This window comes from Scomber scombrus, chromosome 17 (assembly GCF_963691925.1).
Source record: "Scomber scombrus chromosome 17, fScoSco1.1, whole genome shotgun sequence".
In the NCBI taxonomy this organism is placed as follows: domain Eukaryota; kingdom Metazoa; phylum Chordata; class Actinopteri; order Scombriformes; family Scombridae; genus Scomber; species Scomber scombrus.
Window position 1 is genome coordinate 4,937,736 of NC_084986.1, and position 19,212 is coordinate 4,956,947.

Sequence of the window (19,212 nt, forward strand, 5' to 3'; positions counted from 1 at the left end):
AGTACATGAATGAAGCTGCGAGAGGAACGAAGAAGGCGTTTAAGACCTTCAACATCAGCTCCGGCAACCCCGCAGCATCCTCGGGGCTTTAAAACCATTATACTACCTCAGTGAGCTCAATCACCTGCCACATGTACAACTGGTATCATTTAAATCTGAAGCCAGAATCAAATAATTGCGTAAATGTCGCCAGAAAACGCAGATTTCCCGGCAGGAATATATAATAAATCCTCTTTCCACTATTCCTACATGCATCAAACTTGCTCCCCATGTAGCCATTAAAACATTTAACGACTTTACACTTTTGTTTTAACAGATAAAGTCACATACAATCACAACTAAACTTCTGTTCATACACAATAAAACCGTTTTCATATCATGCCAAACTTGTTACAATAAAGGCGCACAAAAAGCAAATCTGTCTCCTCTCCTCTAGATGCAGTTTTCCCTTTTCTATAACTGCTTCAATTTCTATCAGAGCATGCACACTGCAAAGCGTCTAATCCAGTCTCTAATATCTTTGCTGATCACATATAACCACTAGAACTGACAGAAAGTCTTTCCACCGTTCAGAATAAGCGAGCATCAAGAGCTGGCGCTGTGCGCAATTACGCACTGCAACGCCAAGAAATAGTCCAATCTTCTGTCGAATTATCCCGAATAAAATGTGATTTCGACTTGTATAGCAGAAATAAATTTAGTCTAGTAACAACATAGCCTCTAAAATTGCAATAAGTTAATTTATCTTTACTTCATGATATCACTTGGAATTCAAATAAATCACCTAAAACTGCGAAAAATCAAAAACACCATGCAGGACTGACCTAGGAGAAACTGTTGAAATTCTTTTGGTTGATTGAAAAAAAAATTGAAAAAGAGAAAAAAAAATGGTTTAAGCCTTTGTTGTAGAACCCCAGCCTGAGAAAAGGGAGAGTGAGGTGGTCCGGTGTTGAAGTCAGAGAGCTCCGCGGGTTTTTGGTTCCCTGACGCGTCGGCGAGCCTCTTTCCAAGTGGGAAGAGTCTCCACACAATCTGCTACTTAACAGGGGGGCTGCTCCCAGCTCTGCCTGCCCCGCCGCGAGCTCTTACGACATCCAGCCGGGCCAAAAAGTGATGTGTAACCTCTGAAAGTGCTGGAAGACACACAGACGTGGACGCGCACGAACACACACATTCGGAAACTTTTACATAGTTTTCTGCATTCCTTTCCGGTGATGGAGGGCTTCTGTGCGTCTCGGCCGCAAGGAGACAGCAGTGCAGATCTGCTTTTCGGGAAAGAAGGAGGAGAGGGGGGGATCAGTGGAGAGAAGCTGTCAGAGGCTTTTACCCCCTTTCTCATTTCGTGAATCAATGGGAAAATATTACACAATCTAGTAAACTAAACCCCAAGTCACTCTTTTCCCCCTTTTTTAAATGCATGGTTCTTGTTTTCAGGGCCGGAACAGGAGTCTCTGGGGTCCCGAGCAGGATTTGATAAGCCATGAAAGCAAAAAAAGGAATGTGTTGAAAATAAACTCCTTTGAAACTTAAAGAACTTTGAGATAACACTTGCTCATCTTGTCAACACTTTCAAACACTAAATCTTGGTGCAGGACCCCCCAAAACTGGACATTTGCCACGGTCAAAAAAGTTTTAAAGAAAACCCTGAAAATCCTAAATTTGGATGATACCCCAAAAAGATACCAAACTATTATAAGACCCAAACTTGTTACAGATCCCCCAAATCGCAAACTATGCTTGAGGAACCCTTAAAGTAGTCGGAGGATTAATCAAACCCCCAAAGGTCTGTGAAGTGTCCCCAAAACTAGTTATTAGTCATAATCCAGATTGTGTTCTAGCATCCTTAAAATTCAGCCTGGTGCCCAGTTATTCATGCATTACTGTGGCCAAGTTTGTCAAAGCAACCCCCAAAAAGTTGTGATCCCAAAAGTTGTTGTACGGCTCTCTAACTCTAAAATTTGGTGTAGTGACAAAAATATGTTGGTTGAAATATTTAAAAAGTTGTTCAAGTGCCTGCAAATTCCAAAAGTTGGCATCACTCCCTTTTCATGGCCCCTCATGTTGGGTTAGTACCCCAAAATGTGTCAAAGCAACCCCAAAAGTTTTTGAATTGTAATGCCAAACACTTATTGTATGACCCCATAATCCTAAAATCCGGTGTAGTGCCAAAATATGTTGGTTTTAATATAAGAAAAGTTGTTAACTCCCTCAATATTGCCTTAACAAAACCTCATTGTGCATTGGTACCTCACAAATTTGTAACAGCAACCCTCAAAATGTGCTAAATCCTTTAATCCCAGGACCACCTAATGCCAATTCTTTGTTCAAATTCAATAAAATTCAATAAAGCTCCCAAAAACTGTTCTCAACCCAAATCCCCCTAATCTCCAAACTTGGTATAGCACCTAAAAATCACACCTTTTTATGCATTGTACCTGGATTTTGTGCACAATCTTGTATAAACTGGATATAGTGTTGACTTGTTTGTAGTCTGTGACAGTTTAGGTTATTTGTATTTATTGCTGTAACAACATGTTTGTCCCTCCTGGTCGAGTCTTTCCTGAAAAAGAGATTTTAACCCTAATGAGACTCTTTACCTGGTTAAATAAAGAAATAAAGAAGTGCAAGTTGTACTATGAGTTTTTAAAAAGTGCATCAAAGTGTCAAATTCATGTGTAGCAGCTCAGAAATCCGACACTAGTCATAATCCATTAAATATATTTGTTACATCTCCACACCCACAAAAAAAATGCAACACTGTCTTAATCTTAAAATGCATTACATCACTATTTGGCTGCTTAACAACAAAAAAAAACCCAGTGAGTTGAAATAATTAAATAATAACAAATAAAACCGGAGCTACTTTTCAGTGAGTTTGTGCTCCCAGTGTTAGCCTTTAGCTCGCTCATGTCTTTGATCAACGCTGACACTCATAAATCAAATCATCACTCGCTGGGTTTTCTCTGCAACATCCAGTCAGCAGAGATCTTACACAGCAGATTCCTCATATAATAAGTGTTGATTTTGCTTTTTTTTTTTTTTTTTGCTTTTCATTCCCAGAGTTGATGGAGGAGTCGCAGATTACCTGAAAGTGTTAAATGATGTGTGGTGCGGTGGGTGTGGACTGATAGCAGGAGAAGGCCCCCGAGGCTGTTTCTTCTCCCCACTCTGAGTTAAATTAAAACAGACAACGGAGACGAACCCACCCCAGCGCTGAACATCTATAGATGAACACGTGCCAAATAAAACATGATTATTCGATAGGTTTTTATGTGATTTCTGCTGCAGATTATTAACATGTGGATGAGTTTAAGACAGAGCGTGAAGTTAAGAAAAAAAAGAAAAGAAGGAAAAAAAAGTCTTTTGCACTGATTATGCAGAGTTCACCCTGAGTGTCAGCTGATTTATGTGGAAACGTCGCCCTCTAGTGGAGAAAAGTGCAACATGCATGCTGACAGAGCTGCAGGGTAGATTTTTGGAAATGTGAAGCTTTGGCACTTTAACCCTCCTGTCGTCCTCCCGGGTCAAATTCACCCTGTCTATTTTGACTGTTCCTTCTTTCCTTCCTCCCTCCCTCCTTCTTTCCTTTCCTCTTTCCTTTCCTCCTTCCTTCCTTCCTTTCCTTCCTCCCTTCCTTCCTTCCGTCTGTCCTCCCTCCCTCGCTCCTTCTCTCTTTCTTTCTTCCTCTTCCTTCTTTCCTTCCTCACTCCCTCCTTGTTTCCTTTCCTCCTTCCTTCCTTCCTTTCCTTCCTCCCTACCTTCCTGCCGTCTGTCCTCCCTCCCTCCCTCCTTCTCTCTTTCTTTCCTCCCCCCTACCTTCCTCCCTTCCTTCTTTCCTGTCCTTCTTTCCTTCCTTCCTCCCTTCCTCTTTTCCTTTCTCCCTCCTTCCCTCCCTCCTTCCTTCATTCCTACCTCCCTCCTACCTTCCTTCCTTATTTCCTCCATCCTTCCTTCCTTTCCTTCCATCCCTTCTTTCCGTCCTTCTTCCTCCCTTCCTTCCTCCTTTCCTCCTTTCCTTCCTCCCTTCCTTCTTCCTTCCTCCCTTCCTTCTTTCCTTCCTCCCTTTTGTCCCTCTCTCCCTCCTTCCTTCTTTCCTCCATCCTTCCTTCCTTCCTTCTTCCCCCTTCCTTCCTTGACTCGAGGACAACAGGAGGGTTAAGTTAAATATGTGTTTTTTTAGTTTGTGGTTGTAATAATTTGTGCAACATTTAATATTTATATGCTGTATATTCTTATATATTCTAATTTCAGCCCTCTTGTTATTGGTCTTTATGTATTTTTCTCATCTTTAGGTGATTACTTTATATTTCTTTAGAGGTGTTCCAGGCACGTATGACAGGGAGGAAACCCCCGGGGATAGACCCAGAACACACTGGAGGGATTACATATCTTTCCTGGCCTGGGAAGGACTTGGGATTCCCCCCCCCGCCCCCCCACAGGAGGAGCTGATGAGAGATGTTTGGGTTTCATCGCTCAGCCTAATGTCACCACGACCCCGTCCTGGATAAGCGTCAGATAATGATAAGGATGGATGGTGTTATTCCATGTGTGTGCTCGGAGACGATCCACACAACTTCCCTACGTGTGTCACAGTTTAATCCAATTTAAAATACATCACTGACTAATTACATCTTCTTAGAAGCAGGTTTCATCACGTTCATCCGGACAGTTTATTGTGAAAAAGTTCACAGACCCAGATCAGAGTTTTTTTGGGAGGGTTTTGGCCGTGTGGCTCTTCCTGATATGAATTTCCATCAGGTTGCAGTTTCATTTAACCTTTGTGTCGTCCTCCTGGGTCAAATTGACCCCGTCTGTTTTGACTGTTCCTTCTTTCCTCCCTTCCTTCCTTCCTTCCATCTGTCCTTCCTCCCTCCCTCCTTCTCTCTTTCTTTCCTTCCTCTCTGTTTCCTCCCTTCCTTCTTTCCTTCCTCCATCCCCCGTTCTTCCTCCCTCCCTCCTTCCTCCCTCCCTTCTTTCCTTTCCTTTCCTCACTTCCTTCCTCCTTCCTGTCCTTCCTTCCTTCTTTACTTCCTTCCTCCCTTCCTCCCTCCCTCCTTTCCTTCCTTCCTTTCTTCCTTCCTTCCTCCTTTACTTCCTTCTTCCTCCCTCCCTCCCTTCCTTCCTTCTTCCCCCCTTCCATCTTTCCTTTCCTCGCTCCTTTCCTTCCTTCCTTTTTCCTCCCTTCCTTCCTTGACTCGAGGACAACAGGAGGGTTAAACTTGATTCTAACTGTCTCCATGGCTTCGTCTCTGTTTAACTCAGTTTGATCAGAAGATATTCACCAGATCACTTAAATCACTGTGTGCTAACTTATTTTCCATCTGCCTCATATTTCAGTGACTTCGGCCTAAAACTGTGGCGTTCCCTCAGGGTCTGAAGGGAGCTAACAGACCTCTAGTATCTTTTTAAAAAGTATCTTAAAACAAATTTAATTCCACATGTAACTAAGTTTTTTTAATGCACTCTATTGTTTTAGTATCATCTCTTCCTTCCCTTTGCTATCTGAAGCATATTACATCTCTGCAGTGATGTTTTAGTCAGTTTTCTCTCTTTTTTTAATAATGTTCAACTCTTTTAAACACAACTAATATTATGTTTTAACCCTTATGTGCTGTTCAGGGTTGAATTTAACCTATTTTTTACATTTGAGAGCTGTAAAATCATCATATACTCACTTTCTTTAGCTGGATTTGTTCCTCACCCTCCTCCAGTGTTTGGGTCAAATCTAATTTTCAACATTAATACATCCTAACTATTGTGTTTTTCATCTGATTGTCTCATCCCTTCATGATATCCTCCACACGAGGCATTTGAACATGTAGAATTGTCGATCCCCACATTCAGTGAAGTTTGAGTGGTTTAGTGAACATTGTTACACCCTTAGTTACCGCCATAGGAAATGAATGGGTAAAGCTATAATGTGTTCATCCATCAGGAGGAAAACATGCCCATACACACACACACCCACAACCACAACCCCCTCACCCCCTAACCATCCACCCCGAAACCCCCTCGCCCATCTTCCCCCACATGAACGACACATTTCAGACTAAACAAATAAAAGGAAAAACCAACGTAAAGTGTGTTAGTGAGGTTTTCAGCCACCAGAACAGATTAAATTCACCTTAGCATTGCATCTACAGTCTGTGAACTCTACTCGAGGGTTAAACACCATTCTTCCAAAGAAATATTCCCTCATTTGGTGTTTTGATCATAAACCAACAGCTGCCTACCCTTGACGACGTTTTCATCTCCGGCTTCCTGCAGAAGACACATCTTAAAAAGTCATCACCTGTTTATGAACAGTTTTTATCCCAAAGCCATCACCATCATATACTTTGAACTGATTATTTAGTTAGTTATTATGTGCAATAATATCTTTTTAAATATCCCATTTTAACTGCATATGCTGACAATAAATGACTGTTTGTTTTTGCTGTTTCAGAGAGCAGATAGTGTATTTTTTAGGTTTTACACCACTCATTTATAGAGAAAAAACACCCACTATCACACAAGATCATGTCCTATTTTACCTAAGATGTGAAAATATAACAAAGCAATAATGATTTGAATGTATTTCATAACTTTATGGAGCTGTGGGGTTTATTGTATAACCATTAGAGCCATCAGTCTTCACTGCTACATCATAAAAGAAATCCTCATAACTATCTTATTAAAACTATTAACTATTCATTTCACTAAAACACATGTCAATAAATACGGGGAAAATTTGACCCAGAACAGCCTCAATGGATTAAAATGTATAGCACCTATACAAAAGTGTGATTTTTGTGCATTTTGGGCCAAGTCATGAGTAAAAGACAGAAAGTATTGTAAAGGGTTAATAATGAGCAACATCAGACCTGTGAATGAAATACGATACTTTATACGATATGATGCAGTAATAGCAGATATTCACCTGTTTGGGTCATTTTGCCTCCTAACAAACACACATAAGAAAATAAAATGTACCAAACTATTAAAGGAAAACAGACGAGAGCAGGTTTTTTGGTCATGAGAGGTTTTTTATTGTATTGATCCTCAGGTCGTCAGGTAGAGACAGGAGAGTACAAGAAATAAATATTGATCCCATGAACATGAAACTAGATTTCCCACCATAACAGGAGTTATTTATCACTTATATTACAAGGAGGAGCACCTGGCCAGTTGTTGTTATTTATTTTTTTTAAAACATTGAAATAAGACAGCGGTAGCATTTAGGAGTTTCAGTCTTTCTTCTTAGGGAACGCTGCGCTCACCAGCTCGTACACGACGTAGCCGGTTCCTGCAAGAGAAACACACAGCAGCCATGGTTAGTGAAGCAGGAAGGAAACAGCTGCTGGGTCACTAATAACACATTAATACATTTATTAACCCTCCTGGTGTCCTCGAGTCAAGGAAGGAAGGGAGGAAGAAGGAAAGGAAGGGAGGAAAGGAAAGAAGGAAGGAAGGAAGAAGGAAGGAAGGAAAGGAGGATGGAAGGGAGGAAGGAAGAAGGAAGGAAAGGAGAGAAGAAGGAAGGATGGAAGGAAGTAAAGGAGGAAAGGAAAGAAGGGAGGAAAGGAAAGAAGGAAGGAAGGGAGGAAGAAGGAAGGAAAGATGGGGATGGAAGGGAGGAAGAAGGAAGGAAAGGAAAGAAGGAAAGGAAGAAAGAAGGGAAAGATGGAAGGGAGGAAGAAGGAAGTAAAGGAGGGATGAAGGAAGGATGAAAGGGAGGAAGAAAGAAGGAAAGGAAAGAAGATAGGAAGGGAGGAAAGGAAAGGAAAGAAGGAAGGGACAAAGGTAGGGGGTAGGAAAGAAAGAGAGAAGGAGGGAGGGAGGAAAGAAGGAAGGAAGGAAAGAAGGAGGGAGGGAGGAAGGAAGGACAGAAGGAAGGAAGAAAGGGGATGGAGGAAGGAAAGATGGAAGGGAGGAAAAAGAGAGGAAGGAAAGAAAGAGAGAGGGAGGGAGGAAGGACAGACAGAAGGAAGGGAGGAAATAAGGAACAGTCAAAACAGACGGGGTCAATTTGACCCGGGAGGACGACATGAAGGTTAAACATTAATGAGTTTCTATAAATGTTCTGAGCTTCTGTTTTATTTTTAGAGCCTTTAAACCCTTAAAAGATATTAATTTAATACCTTGTGGTGACAAAATGAAACAGTTGAAAATAACTAAAACACTGATCCTTAAAACATATTCACACACACACACACACACACACACACACACACACACACACACACACACACACACACACACACACACACACACACACACACACACACACACACACACACACACACACACACACACACACACACACACACACACGGAGCATAATTTGTAAAGAAGAAAAATGTGAACTAAATGTGTTCGGTCCAGTTACGTTTTGTTCTGAAGTGATCCGACGTCGCCAAAGGAAATAAATACTGACTGAGACGAGGTCGGGATCTTGTTATTTTTTAAAAACACATGTCTTTGGTGAATTTATTGTCCTCTGTGGTTTTTGTATGTTTGGAAAATAAATAAAAAATTCCTGGAAATTTGGAATTTGAACAACAGAAAATATTAAAAAGGGATCAGCAGCCGTTCATACTGATTTAAAATCGGAGGATTTGGCTGCAAGCTGATTTAATTTACAGTGTAGTCGGTTTGCTTCTAGAGCTGCAACAATTAACTGATTAATGATTGATTTTCATATTTACATAATCATTATTTATTCATTGGTCATTTTTTTAACGCAAAAATGCCAAAAATTTGCAGGTTTCAGCTTCTCAAACGTGTGTTGATAAAACATCAAATCACAACATCACAGTAAACTGAAGATGTCACCTTTGATTTTGGACATTTTTTACCATTTTCTTACATATTATAGACAAATCAGACAAATTAATCAAGTAAATAATGGGCAAAATAATCATTAGTTGCAGCCTTAGTTTGCTTCTTTTCAAATAAAAACATAAAGTAGATGGTGAAAGACAAATAATGTCTTTTATTTATCTCATTGTTTGTTGTTGTTTTTATGTGTTATCAGCCATTGGAGACACATTGGCTGTACAAAGACAATAATAAAGGTATTGATTTGATTTGAAAAAAAAAAAGATTCACTAAAAGTAGGGTGAGGACGTTCTCTCTCCTGATTGGTTGGATTTGTCTTTGATGGGAGCGAGAACGTAAACATATGAAGGTCCTGAAGAAGCCAAACAACAGACTTCTTTGCTCATCCAGGTCAGAAACTTGCAGCCTTGTAGTCGGTCAGATGAAGGGAGGAAAGGAAAGAAGGAAGGAAGGAAGGAAGGAAGAGGGAAGGAAGGAAGGAAGAGGGAAGGAAAGGAAGAAGGAAGGAAGGATGGAAGTTAGGAAGAAGGAAGGAAAGGAGGAAGGAAGGATGGAAGGAAGGGAAAGAAAGAAGGGAGGAAGGAAGGAAAGGAAGGAAAGGAGGAAGGAAGGATGGAAGGAAGGGAAAGAAGGAAGGGCGGAAGGAAGGAAAGGAAGGAAGGGAGGAAGGAAGGAAAGGAAGGAAAGAGGGAAGGAAGGATGGAAGGGAGGAAAGGAAGGAAAGGAAAGAAGGAAGGAAGGGAGGAAAGGAAAGAAGGAAGGGAGGAAAGGAAAGAAGGAAGGGAGGAAGGTAGGGGAAGGAAAGAAAGAAGGAGGGAGGGAAGGAAAGAAGGAAGAAAGGTAGGGGGAGGAAAGAAAGAGAGAAAGAAGGAAGGAAGGAAAGAAGGAGGGAGGAAGGACAGAAGGAAGGAAGAAAGTTAGATGGAGGAAGGAAAGAAGGAAGGGAGGAAAAAGAGAGGAAGGAAAGAAGGAGAGAGGGAGGGAGGAAGGACAGACAGATGAAGGGAGGAAAGAAGGAACAGTCAAAACAGACGGGGTCAATTTGACCCGGATGAAGGGCGGATCACGTTCTCACCACTACCTCATCACTCTAAAATCATTTGAAGCTCTCTGTGTGGTTTTTATGGTCCAAATAAATCACAAATCTCACCAACCAGACTTATATTTAGCTGTACTGAAACACAATCAACTGTTGACTCATGCAAAAACAGAATAAGACCAGAAACCACGTGTTGGATATTGTTGCTCTGCAGCTTTAAGTGAAACATTTCCTCGAGCACACAGACACACGGAGAGAGAGACTGTCTCACCCAGGATGGTGAGGACCATCGTTGTTCTGTACAGCAGAGCGTCGGCTGGGCCTCCTTTCAAGTGAACTGGGATGCCGTTGTCCTCCTGCAAAAAAAAAATCCCTTAATATCACATTTAAAGGATTTAGTCAGGATGTTTAATGTCTGGTTTGTTACAGACTGAATCTTGACTTATTTTAATAGAGGAACAACAGGTGAAAGGTTGAAGCAAAGAGCGATAAAAGGTTCTTTCTTACAGTACGTCTGATTTTATCGTAAGGATTTTTTTTTTATTGGAGATTGAGAAGAAGCTGCTTTTTGGGAAATGTAAAGTTAAGTCAAATTCATTTATAAACCACATTTAAAATCAACAGCAGTAAACAAAATTGCTAAATAATAATAAATAAACATCAAAGCATATTAAACATGTCAACTGTAGAATTTCTGCTAATTGTTTCTACAGGAAATATAATATATAATAAACAATAACATCTGTAAATGCTGATTTAAAGCTGTAATATCACATTATTCAAGTCAGAAAATTCATTTTAACTATTCAAAAATACATATTTGCGACACTACTTTGCTTTAAAAGAGAAGTCGAGTGATTTCAATATATTTTTTCTTATTGTGAATAAATCTCATAAAAAAAGACCAAAACCAACAATGAACTGATTTATTAACTTAAATTATATGTTGTGTAATTACATCTTATTTATCTGTGCTGTAGAGGAAATTAAACTCTACATTAGCTGTTTTTAAAGATTTACGTCATCAGGAGGAACCAATGGGATTAAAGCTGAGAGTCACATGTGTCGGTCTTTTATGAGATTTGTTGACAAAGAAAAATATAGATCAGACTTCTCTTTTAATGAAGTAAAGCTTTATACAGAACAAAACTGCATTAAAAAAACACAATAAAACAAAGTAAGCAAAGCAGCAAATAGCAACACAGTTCAACCTGAGATTATTATAAAAATCTGGCTTCTGAGGCTCATAAAATAAGATCATTCATAATAAAAATGATCCTTTATTAGCAATAAAATAGAAAGAGCATCAATTAAAAGAATAAAGAAGCAGTTTGCCAATTTTCTAAGTCATTTAATGTACAAATTGATCTGTTGCCTTTATCTTCTTCTTCACAGCAATTTCATTAAAGCTGCCACGATTAATTAAAATCAACATTTAATAAATCTGCAACCATTTTTAAATAATCAAATAATCATTTTTCAAGCCAAAATGCAAAAAAATGTCTGGCTGCAGCTTCTTTAAATGTGAAGATTTGACACTTTTCATGCCAGTAAAGTAAATATTTTGGGGTTTTGGACTCTTGCTCAGACAAAACAAGACATTTAAAAGGCTGAAGCAGGCAGTTTTCATTATTTTCTGACATTTTACAGACAAAACAATTGATCTAAAGGGAATAATCTTGATCAAATGGTGATTAAAATGATCTTTAACTACAGCCTGAAATCTGATTATCCTCTTATGTGCAAGTCTGAGTGTAAAGCCAATATTCTGCTATCATGACGCAGCAGTAACACTCAGAGTATCCTCTAAAAAAAGACTACACTGACTTTTTATTCACTTTTTCTTACTTGCAATTTTTCCACAGTTAAAAAAAAAAAAAAACCACCATTAAAGTTTTTAAATGGACTCAGAGTGAGTCAGAGCTCGTCGGTTCTCGCTGCCAGCAGTCTGGTCACATTCGGGGTGAATGACAAACATCCTCCGAGAGGTCTGCGTAGCTTTTTAAAAATAAAAAAAGACATTGCTTGGATTCATGCGCTGCTTTTGCTTTTGCTGATGCTGACATTATAAATTCCAGCGGCGGTTGCCAGCGTCGGAGAACAAACCAGCCATAAATACAAAAAGTTTGTTTAGTCTACAGAATATTTTGGCAGGTTAAAACATCTACGAGTTTATCACTGAAACACCAGCAGTGATGAGGAGCTATGGAAAGCAGTACGTCCGTTTTTTTAGATAGAAGCATTATTATTGCTCACAAAACTTCACAAAATGAGCTAAATGAGTGTTTAGGTACTAAAGTCACTGCAGCTCAAACACACAGAGTAACATGCAGTGCTTGTTAGTTCTACACATTTCTTTTTGGCTACTTATCTTTTTATCTTTGGGGCTAAAAATGAGGGATGAGGGTCCTCATGAGAAGAAGAACCACTGCTTAAAAGAGATGAAAACATGCACTGTTCAGCATGTGAGGTGTGTTATGTATCTGGGTCAATGACGTATAAGGATTTACAACAACTCAATTGTAGAATAATAAAAACAAGCATATCTAATGCAGTAGTTCAAACATTCAGAATGTTGTGTACCTGAAGATCCATATTATACATTTGATATTAAATGATTTTAGTGGGTTTTTCAAGATTAATTGGCACTGGCCTTAAAAAAGAGTCATGTGGTGCGACCATGATTCATCTGGAAATAAATTAATTTACTTAAGACGCTTCACATCTTTTTTTTTTTTTACAAGTTTTCAGTAATATAAAGTGTTTGGAAACAAAGTATTTGCATTTTTTAAATATTTTTTGTAAATGATGATCTTTTATTTATATAAGATATTTCAAGATGAATCATGGTCGCACCACATGACTTTTTTTTTTAAGACCAGTGCCAATTAATCTTGAAATTGTAATATGAATGTTCAGGTACACAACATTATGAATGTTTGAACTACTGCATTAGATATGCTTGTTTTTATTATTATAAAATTGAGTTGTTGAAAATCCTTATACGTCATTGACCTGTATGTGTATATGATGATGTATTTCTGTGATGTTTCTCTCATATGGTAACCTGGCAACTTAGAGGACACACAGTCTGAAAAAAAACTGGAAACTGCAACAAAATTGAGGAGAAAACCACCAACAGTCAAACATGTGAAGGTTTGGTAGAGTCGATGTTCTGATTTCACATTTTTTGAGGGTTTGAACCCGAAACTGATCTCACTGAAAAAAGGAAAAATGATGAAACGTTGCTGCTTTTAGCCTGTCAGAAATACTCAGTTGTGTTTTTTTTTTGTTTGGGTTTTCAGGAGCTAAAAACAGCAACGTGTCTCATCGCTGCTTCTTTCATGAGGCTGAAGTCAGTTTTCTGATGTCTGACCCTAAAAAATGTGGACTCAGGATTATTTGTATTTACCGGTTTCATGAAACATTAACACGTGACTCATCTGGGTTTTTTTATTTATTTTTTATGATATAATCCCTCGTGTTCACATGTGTTCCACGTTAACGGCACTCTCCAAACCTTTTATTTGTGACTTCAGCACTTTGTGATTCATAGTGTTCTCCACGTGAACCTTAGGGGCAATAAAATCTAAATATTTATCCAGCAGCAGGTTGCTTTTTTTTTTTTTTTTTTTAAAGATATTTCAGATCTCACAGATGTCTGTTTTTCTTTTTTTAGGAGAGGAAAAATGAGGAACTGATGTGTCTGGGGAGGCTTTTATAATCTTTATAATCCCTTTAATCTCTTTAAGATGCATAGAATAGTGTAATGGTATTATAAACCAGCCTGTATAAACTTAATAAGGGAACAATAAACAGGATGACGAGTCTTAATTTAACCCTTACATGCTGTTCATATTAGTACTCCTTTATAATTTAGTGTCTATACCAACATTTTCTTTAGATTTGACATTATAGTGAAAATACACTTATAATCTAAAATGAGATAATTATTTCTGTTCATTCAGGGTTCCCACTGCAGTATGACAGACAAGTACAGTTTCTTCTGTCGTATTTTATCATTTATTTTTATCACTATTTTAATGATTTTTTTTAATCTTTTAGTCTTTATCTTGCATTGTTTTATCTACTCATATTTTATAGCTCAGTGTGCATTAGTTACCAAGTACATTTTTACTTTGCATTCGATTTGTTTGAAAGGTTTTATATATAAAGAAAATGTGACTGATTGATAGCTGTGATGCTAATTTTCGCTTCTGTTCCCCCCGTTCATTTATGCTAACGACATTAGAAGTAAGACACCGTTTGCGTTCACTCACAAGGCAGAGAGGAGCAGAGGGAGGAGAAACTCAAGCTTTTCCAGGACATTAGACCTTTCCTCTCATTTGCCAGGTGTTTTCCATGACTGGAAAATTGGTCAATCATTTACCAGGTTTTTCAGGACAAGTGGGAACCCTGTCATTTATTTAAAGTGAAGGATGCCACTTTTTTTTTTAAATATTTGGCTTCACTATTTAACTTTTAACACCATCTATGCAAACATATATCATTTTAAAATATTTCCATTTTTTGGACATTCTAGGCCACCAAGGTCATAACATTTCAGGCTTTTAGAAATTAATTTATGGAGGTTTTTAATTGTTTTCAAATGTCAAAATGGGTCAATTTTGTATTTATTTAGAAGATTTTGCTGTAACATGCCACATGATATCAAACCCCTCCCAAACAAAGAAGACTCAACTCTCACTTGATTGTCCCTCCTGGCTCCCGTACAGTCAAAATGGCAGCAAAGCAACAAAATCAGGGATTTAATATCTTCTCATATTGTGCCTAACTTTAGCGGATCGTAACACATCAGGTATGAAATTAATCTGTAGAAGCGCCGGGTCAAGATAAGACTAAACTTTAAGTTTTTAAGTCACGACAAAAACCACAATGACGGTATAAAATGAATTTTAAATAGTTTTTTCCACAAGTGTGAATCACTGAAACCACCTTGAGCATACAGGAGGTGAAAGTCTGAAGTCTAAATGTAATATTTACTCAGGCTGTGCTGCTCGACTCTGCTCTGATTCTTTAGTGGATGTACATTAAAGTTTGAAGCGGAAACATTTTCTCATTCTCAACATCTGTGAGATCAAAAGGTACAAACTGCAGCTGAGTAAATAATGTTTAGATTATTTAGCAAACACTGTGAGGCTGAAATAAGCTTCACTAACCATTTTTATCATCAATTTATCAGCCATTAATTTCTCCATTAATCATTCAGAGCAACACGCAAGTTGAAAATACTAATTTGGACAAGAGAAATTAACGGGATGAATTAATGAAGAGTGAAAGTTCCCATCATGATAAGATGATTATTAATGTTCAGAGTGCTGAAGTCACAAATAAGGTGAAATATGCTCTAATGAAACACCAGTGACAGTCCCGGTACAGTTTGGTCACATATGGGAAGACTTTAGACTGAGTGTAACATTTATGACATTTTACAGGTTTTGAATCACATGTTCACAATTAAAGAGCATCTCTGCAGGTCGTAAACTGTGGTGGAAGAACTATTCAAATCCTTTATTTAAATACCAATAAAGCAGTGAAAAAAATACTCTATTACAGGTTAAAATCCTGCATGAAAAAAGTACAGTAGTATTAGATCAATGTAGTGTTTTTTTGCTAAATATTGGATAATTTGAACATTTATTGAAATGAAACCATGTGAGAAGTTTAGAGGGAAAAATCACTGTTTGGTGGAGCTGTTAACAACTCATAGCCATCTGAAATGTGAGCCGACTGCACACTGCTTTTTGGAAGACGTCAAAAGACAAAAAAGTAACTAAAGCTGTCAAATGTAAAATGAAGTGGAGTAAAAAATACAATATTTCCCTCTGAAATGTAGAAAGCAGCATCACATGGAAATAATCAAGTAAAGTACAAGTACCTCAAAATTATACTTAAAATAAATGTACTTAGTTACTTTCCTCCACTGATTAATGTCCATTTGAGCTGTTTTTAGTGTTTTAGTGTTTGTTTGTTTTTACCTGAAACAGTTTCTGCTTCTGTGGGACCTGGTTCTCCACCTGGCGACGGCTGGAGCTGGAGATGCTCCGCCGCACCATCCTCTGCAGCGCCTGAGACCAGCAAAGACACGGAAAAGGTCAGTGAACACATTACATCATCCTATAAACCCTCATCCTACTAACATGTTTAATATACAAGGACTACTGACAAATAACACACTGTAAGAAACAAGGCTGGGTATCTGTACTCATAGTATTGAACCATCGCCCGTCAAACGATGCCTGCAATCGATCCTTTTTGCACTCACAGCTATAATATATGACTATTTTGCCTCCTAAATAGTACACAAGCATGCATACATTGCACTTTCATGACTTTCATTTGCCAGAGTATGCATCTATGCACAAACACACGCATAGATTTTTAAGTGTATGCTGTGACCCTCATGCTGATTTTGAGCATTTTGTATTTTATGTACTTTCAAAATATATTAGTGTAAAAATCAAATCATTTAGATGTGGAGGAGTTTTGGCATTTACTGTAATTTAATGCTTCTATTCACATGATGGGTATCGAATAAAGTACTCAGTTGGCATCAGTATCACTTTAACCTCCTGCGTCCTCATATCAGGACATTACATTTTGGGTTTTGCTGAACGTTATACTTTCATTCTGCTGAACTTTGACCTGTTGACCTTGTTTGTACACATGTTTTTGCGCCACCTAGTGGTCACAAAAGCACATTACATCAATATGTGTAAAAAAAAACGTGATGGCAGGTGTCTTGATGAAGTCAATTAACAGCTGATAGCCAGATAAAAGTGGGCCAGTTATAAAGCCCGTATCACATTTTATGGTTTAATTAAGCTTAATGACATTTGTAGTTTGATATACTCACATTATATAAATGTGACTAATTTTAGTAACAGCAACAAGCTATGACACTGCTAATCAGGAAGTACTTGTTTGAGGACATTGGGACTTTATTATCATTCATGTAAAGGGAAGATGTAAATGTAAGGAAATGAACAGTTGTATACACTGGTGAATTAATTGTTTTATACAGTAAAAACAACATAAACAACCATTGTCCCCATCTGAGGACATTTCCCTTTTTCAAAACCTACTTCCTGTTCAAACACAATGCTAAGTTATTGTACTTATCAGGTCCAACTAATCCCAAATATCTAGGAGAGATTAGAAATGCCAACCAAACAAAAGCTCAAGTCTCACGAGGTTAAAGGTACTTAGATTGGTACTGGTATTGTCAGTTTTTAAACGATACTCAGCCCTATGAGGGGGGCACCTATAAACCACTGTAAGAATCAACCATTACAGCTAAATGTTAACTAATTTCATCCCTAAACATTATTAGTTGTGACCTTAATGCCATCTGGAAAAAAACATTATTTTAAGAAATTTACAGTGAATTTGCATATTGTGTAAAATGAAACACAATCGTCTTTAATACAAATTGCAGCTTTTATCCCAAGTACAATATAATATTAATAATGATAATATTCCACTATTTGTAACACTTTACATTTGAAGCGAATCTCAAAGTGCTACAAAGTAAAAGCATCAAAATAAAAGACGTCTTTTTAAAAAAAAAACATTAACATTATAAATATTAACATAAAAGCAGCAGCTAACAATGTTAAATAAAAGCTTTTACAATGACTAACAGAGGCACCTTAACCCTGTAACTCCCTTAAATTAAGGCCTATAGCAAACATGAACCCTGCATATATAGTTAAGACACTTAACCCCAAATTGCTCCCGTTGCTGTGCCAACGGTGTATGAATGTGTATGAATGATTAGTTTCCCCTGATGTGCAGGTTGGCACCCTGCGTGGTAGCTCCTGCCATCAGTGTATGAATGTGTGTGAATGGGGTGAATGAAATGTATTGTAAAGCGCTTTGAGTGGTCGAAAAGACTAGAAAGGCGCTATATAAGTACAGGCCATTTACCATTTACCATAGTTTCATCTATTAAAGCTGCATTAGCCTGAGGTCACACAGGACTCAAATGCATTGATATTTCTACAAAAGCATTAATTAAATAGAAATAGAAACAATAATATTAAATAATTAGGAGCAAAATCATGTTAAATTGGAGTTATAGCATAAAACACCAGCAAGATATGACACAAATTATACATGTGAGGACTGCAGGTATCAGAGTTAATAGGCCTAAGATTAAAAAATAAATAAAAATAGATACAAATGTTATCCCAAGTACAATTTCAACATAATAATCATAATACATTTTATTTGTCACACTTTAAATTAAGGCCTTTAGCCAACATGAACCCTGCATATATAGTTTCATCTATTAAAGCTGCATTAACCTGAGGTCACACAGGACTCAAATGAATTGATATTTTCTTAAATGCACTAATTAAACAGAAAGAGAAACAATAATATGAAGTAATTTGGAGCAAAATCATGTTAAAAGTGGAGTTATAGCATTAAACACCTGCGAGATATGACATAAAATATACATGTGAGGACTACAGGTATGAGAATTAGTAGGCCTAAGGTTAAAAAATAAAGAATAAAACATAAAATAAAGCCAATAGAAGCTATAAAATGTTTAAAATAAAGATAAAGGATGAAAGCATGAAGCTAACGTTATCTGACTTTGACCCTTTTTCAGCTAAAAGGGTAAAAATAGCCATAATTACGTTTCTGTTGCTTATCCACACAATATAATCTGACACATGCGATAAATAACAATCATATAAAGCTGATTCTAGTGTGATAAATTAGAAATAAACAGGTTTACTCACAAATATCTGTCTGTTCATCTTCGCTTGAGTCGCACAAGGACACCGAAAGAATCTACTTCCGCTTATAGCGTCTGCGTCGGCGTCGTCGTCTTCTTCTTCTTCGCGGGGTGAATTAAAGGCAGATCTCTGCCGCCCCCTGTGGTGGTGACAGGAACATACATGTGTGACTCAGAGGGCTCATTAAAAAGGTCATTGCACCCAAAAATATACAGTAAAAAGTGTCCTGCATCCATCTTATATCCTCCTAGTGTTGGAAAGTAACATTTACTGTAGTTAAATATTACTTGAAAATACTTGATTATTACTATTTAAAGCTTCTTTATACTTCCACTCCACTATATTTATTTCACAGCTATAATTAATAGCACCTCATTATATATTTGACTATTCAGCAGTATAATCAAATACTTGTGTGTATATGTAAGTTGATCAGTATTAATATCCCAGAAATTTAGACTAATAAATAAATAAATCTAAATAAATGCATTGCTCTAACTGATGCCATTTTGCTCGAGTACATTTACCTTTAAGTGCTGTACTTTAGTAACTTGTACTTTACTTGAGTATTTCCACTTGATGCTA

At 37.6% G+C, this 19,212-nt stretch overlaps 1 protein-coding gene across 1 annotated transcript; it reads right to left on the reverse strand.

Moving 5' to 3' along the window:
* Nucleotides 1-7,010: 7,010 nt before the first annotated feature.
* On the reverse strand, nucleotides 7,011-18,717 carry LOC133997344 (cytochrome c oxidase subunit 7A2, mitochondrial). Its single transcript, XM_062436919.1, has 4 exons — nucleotides 18,631-18,717; nucleotides 15,859-15,948; nucleotides 10,131-10,215; nucleotides 7,011-7,285 (listed from the first exon to the last, which is right to left on the reverse strand). The coding sequence occupies exons 1-4, from the start codon at nucleotides 18,646-18,648 to the stop codon at nucleotides 7,227-7,229; spliced, it is 252 nt and encodes an 83-aa protein (XP_062292903.1). The 5' UTR covers nucleotides 18,649-18,717; the 3' UTR covers nucleotides 7,011-7,226.
* Nucleotides 18,718-19,212: the final 495 nt, after the last annotated feature.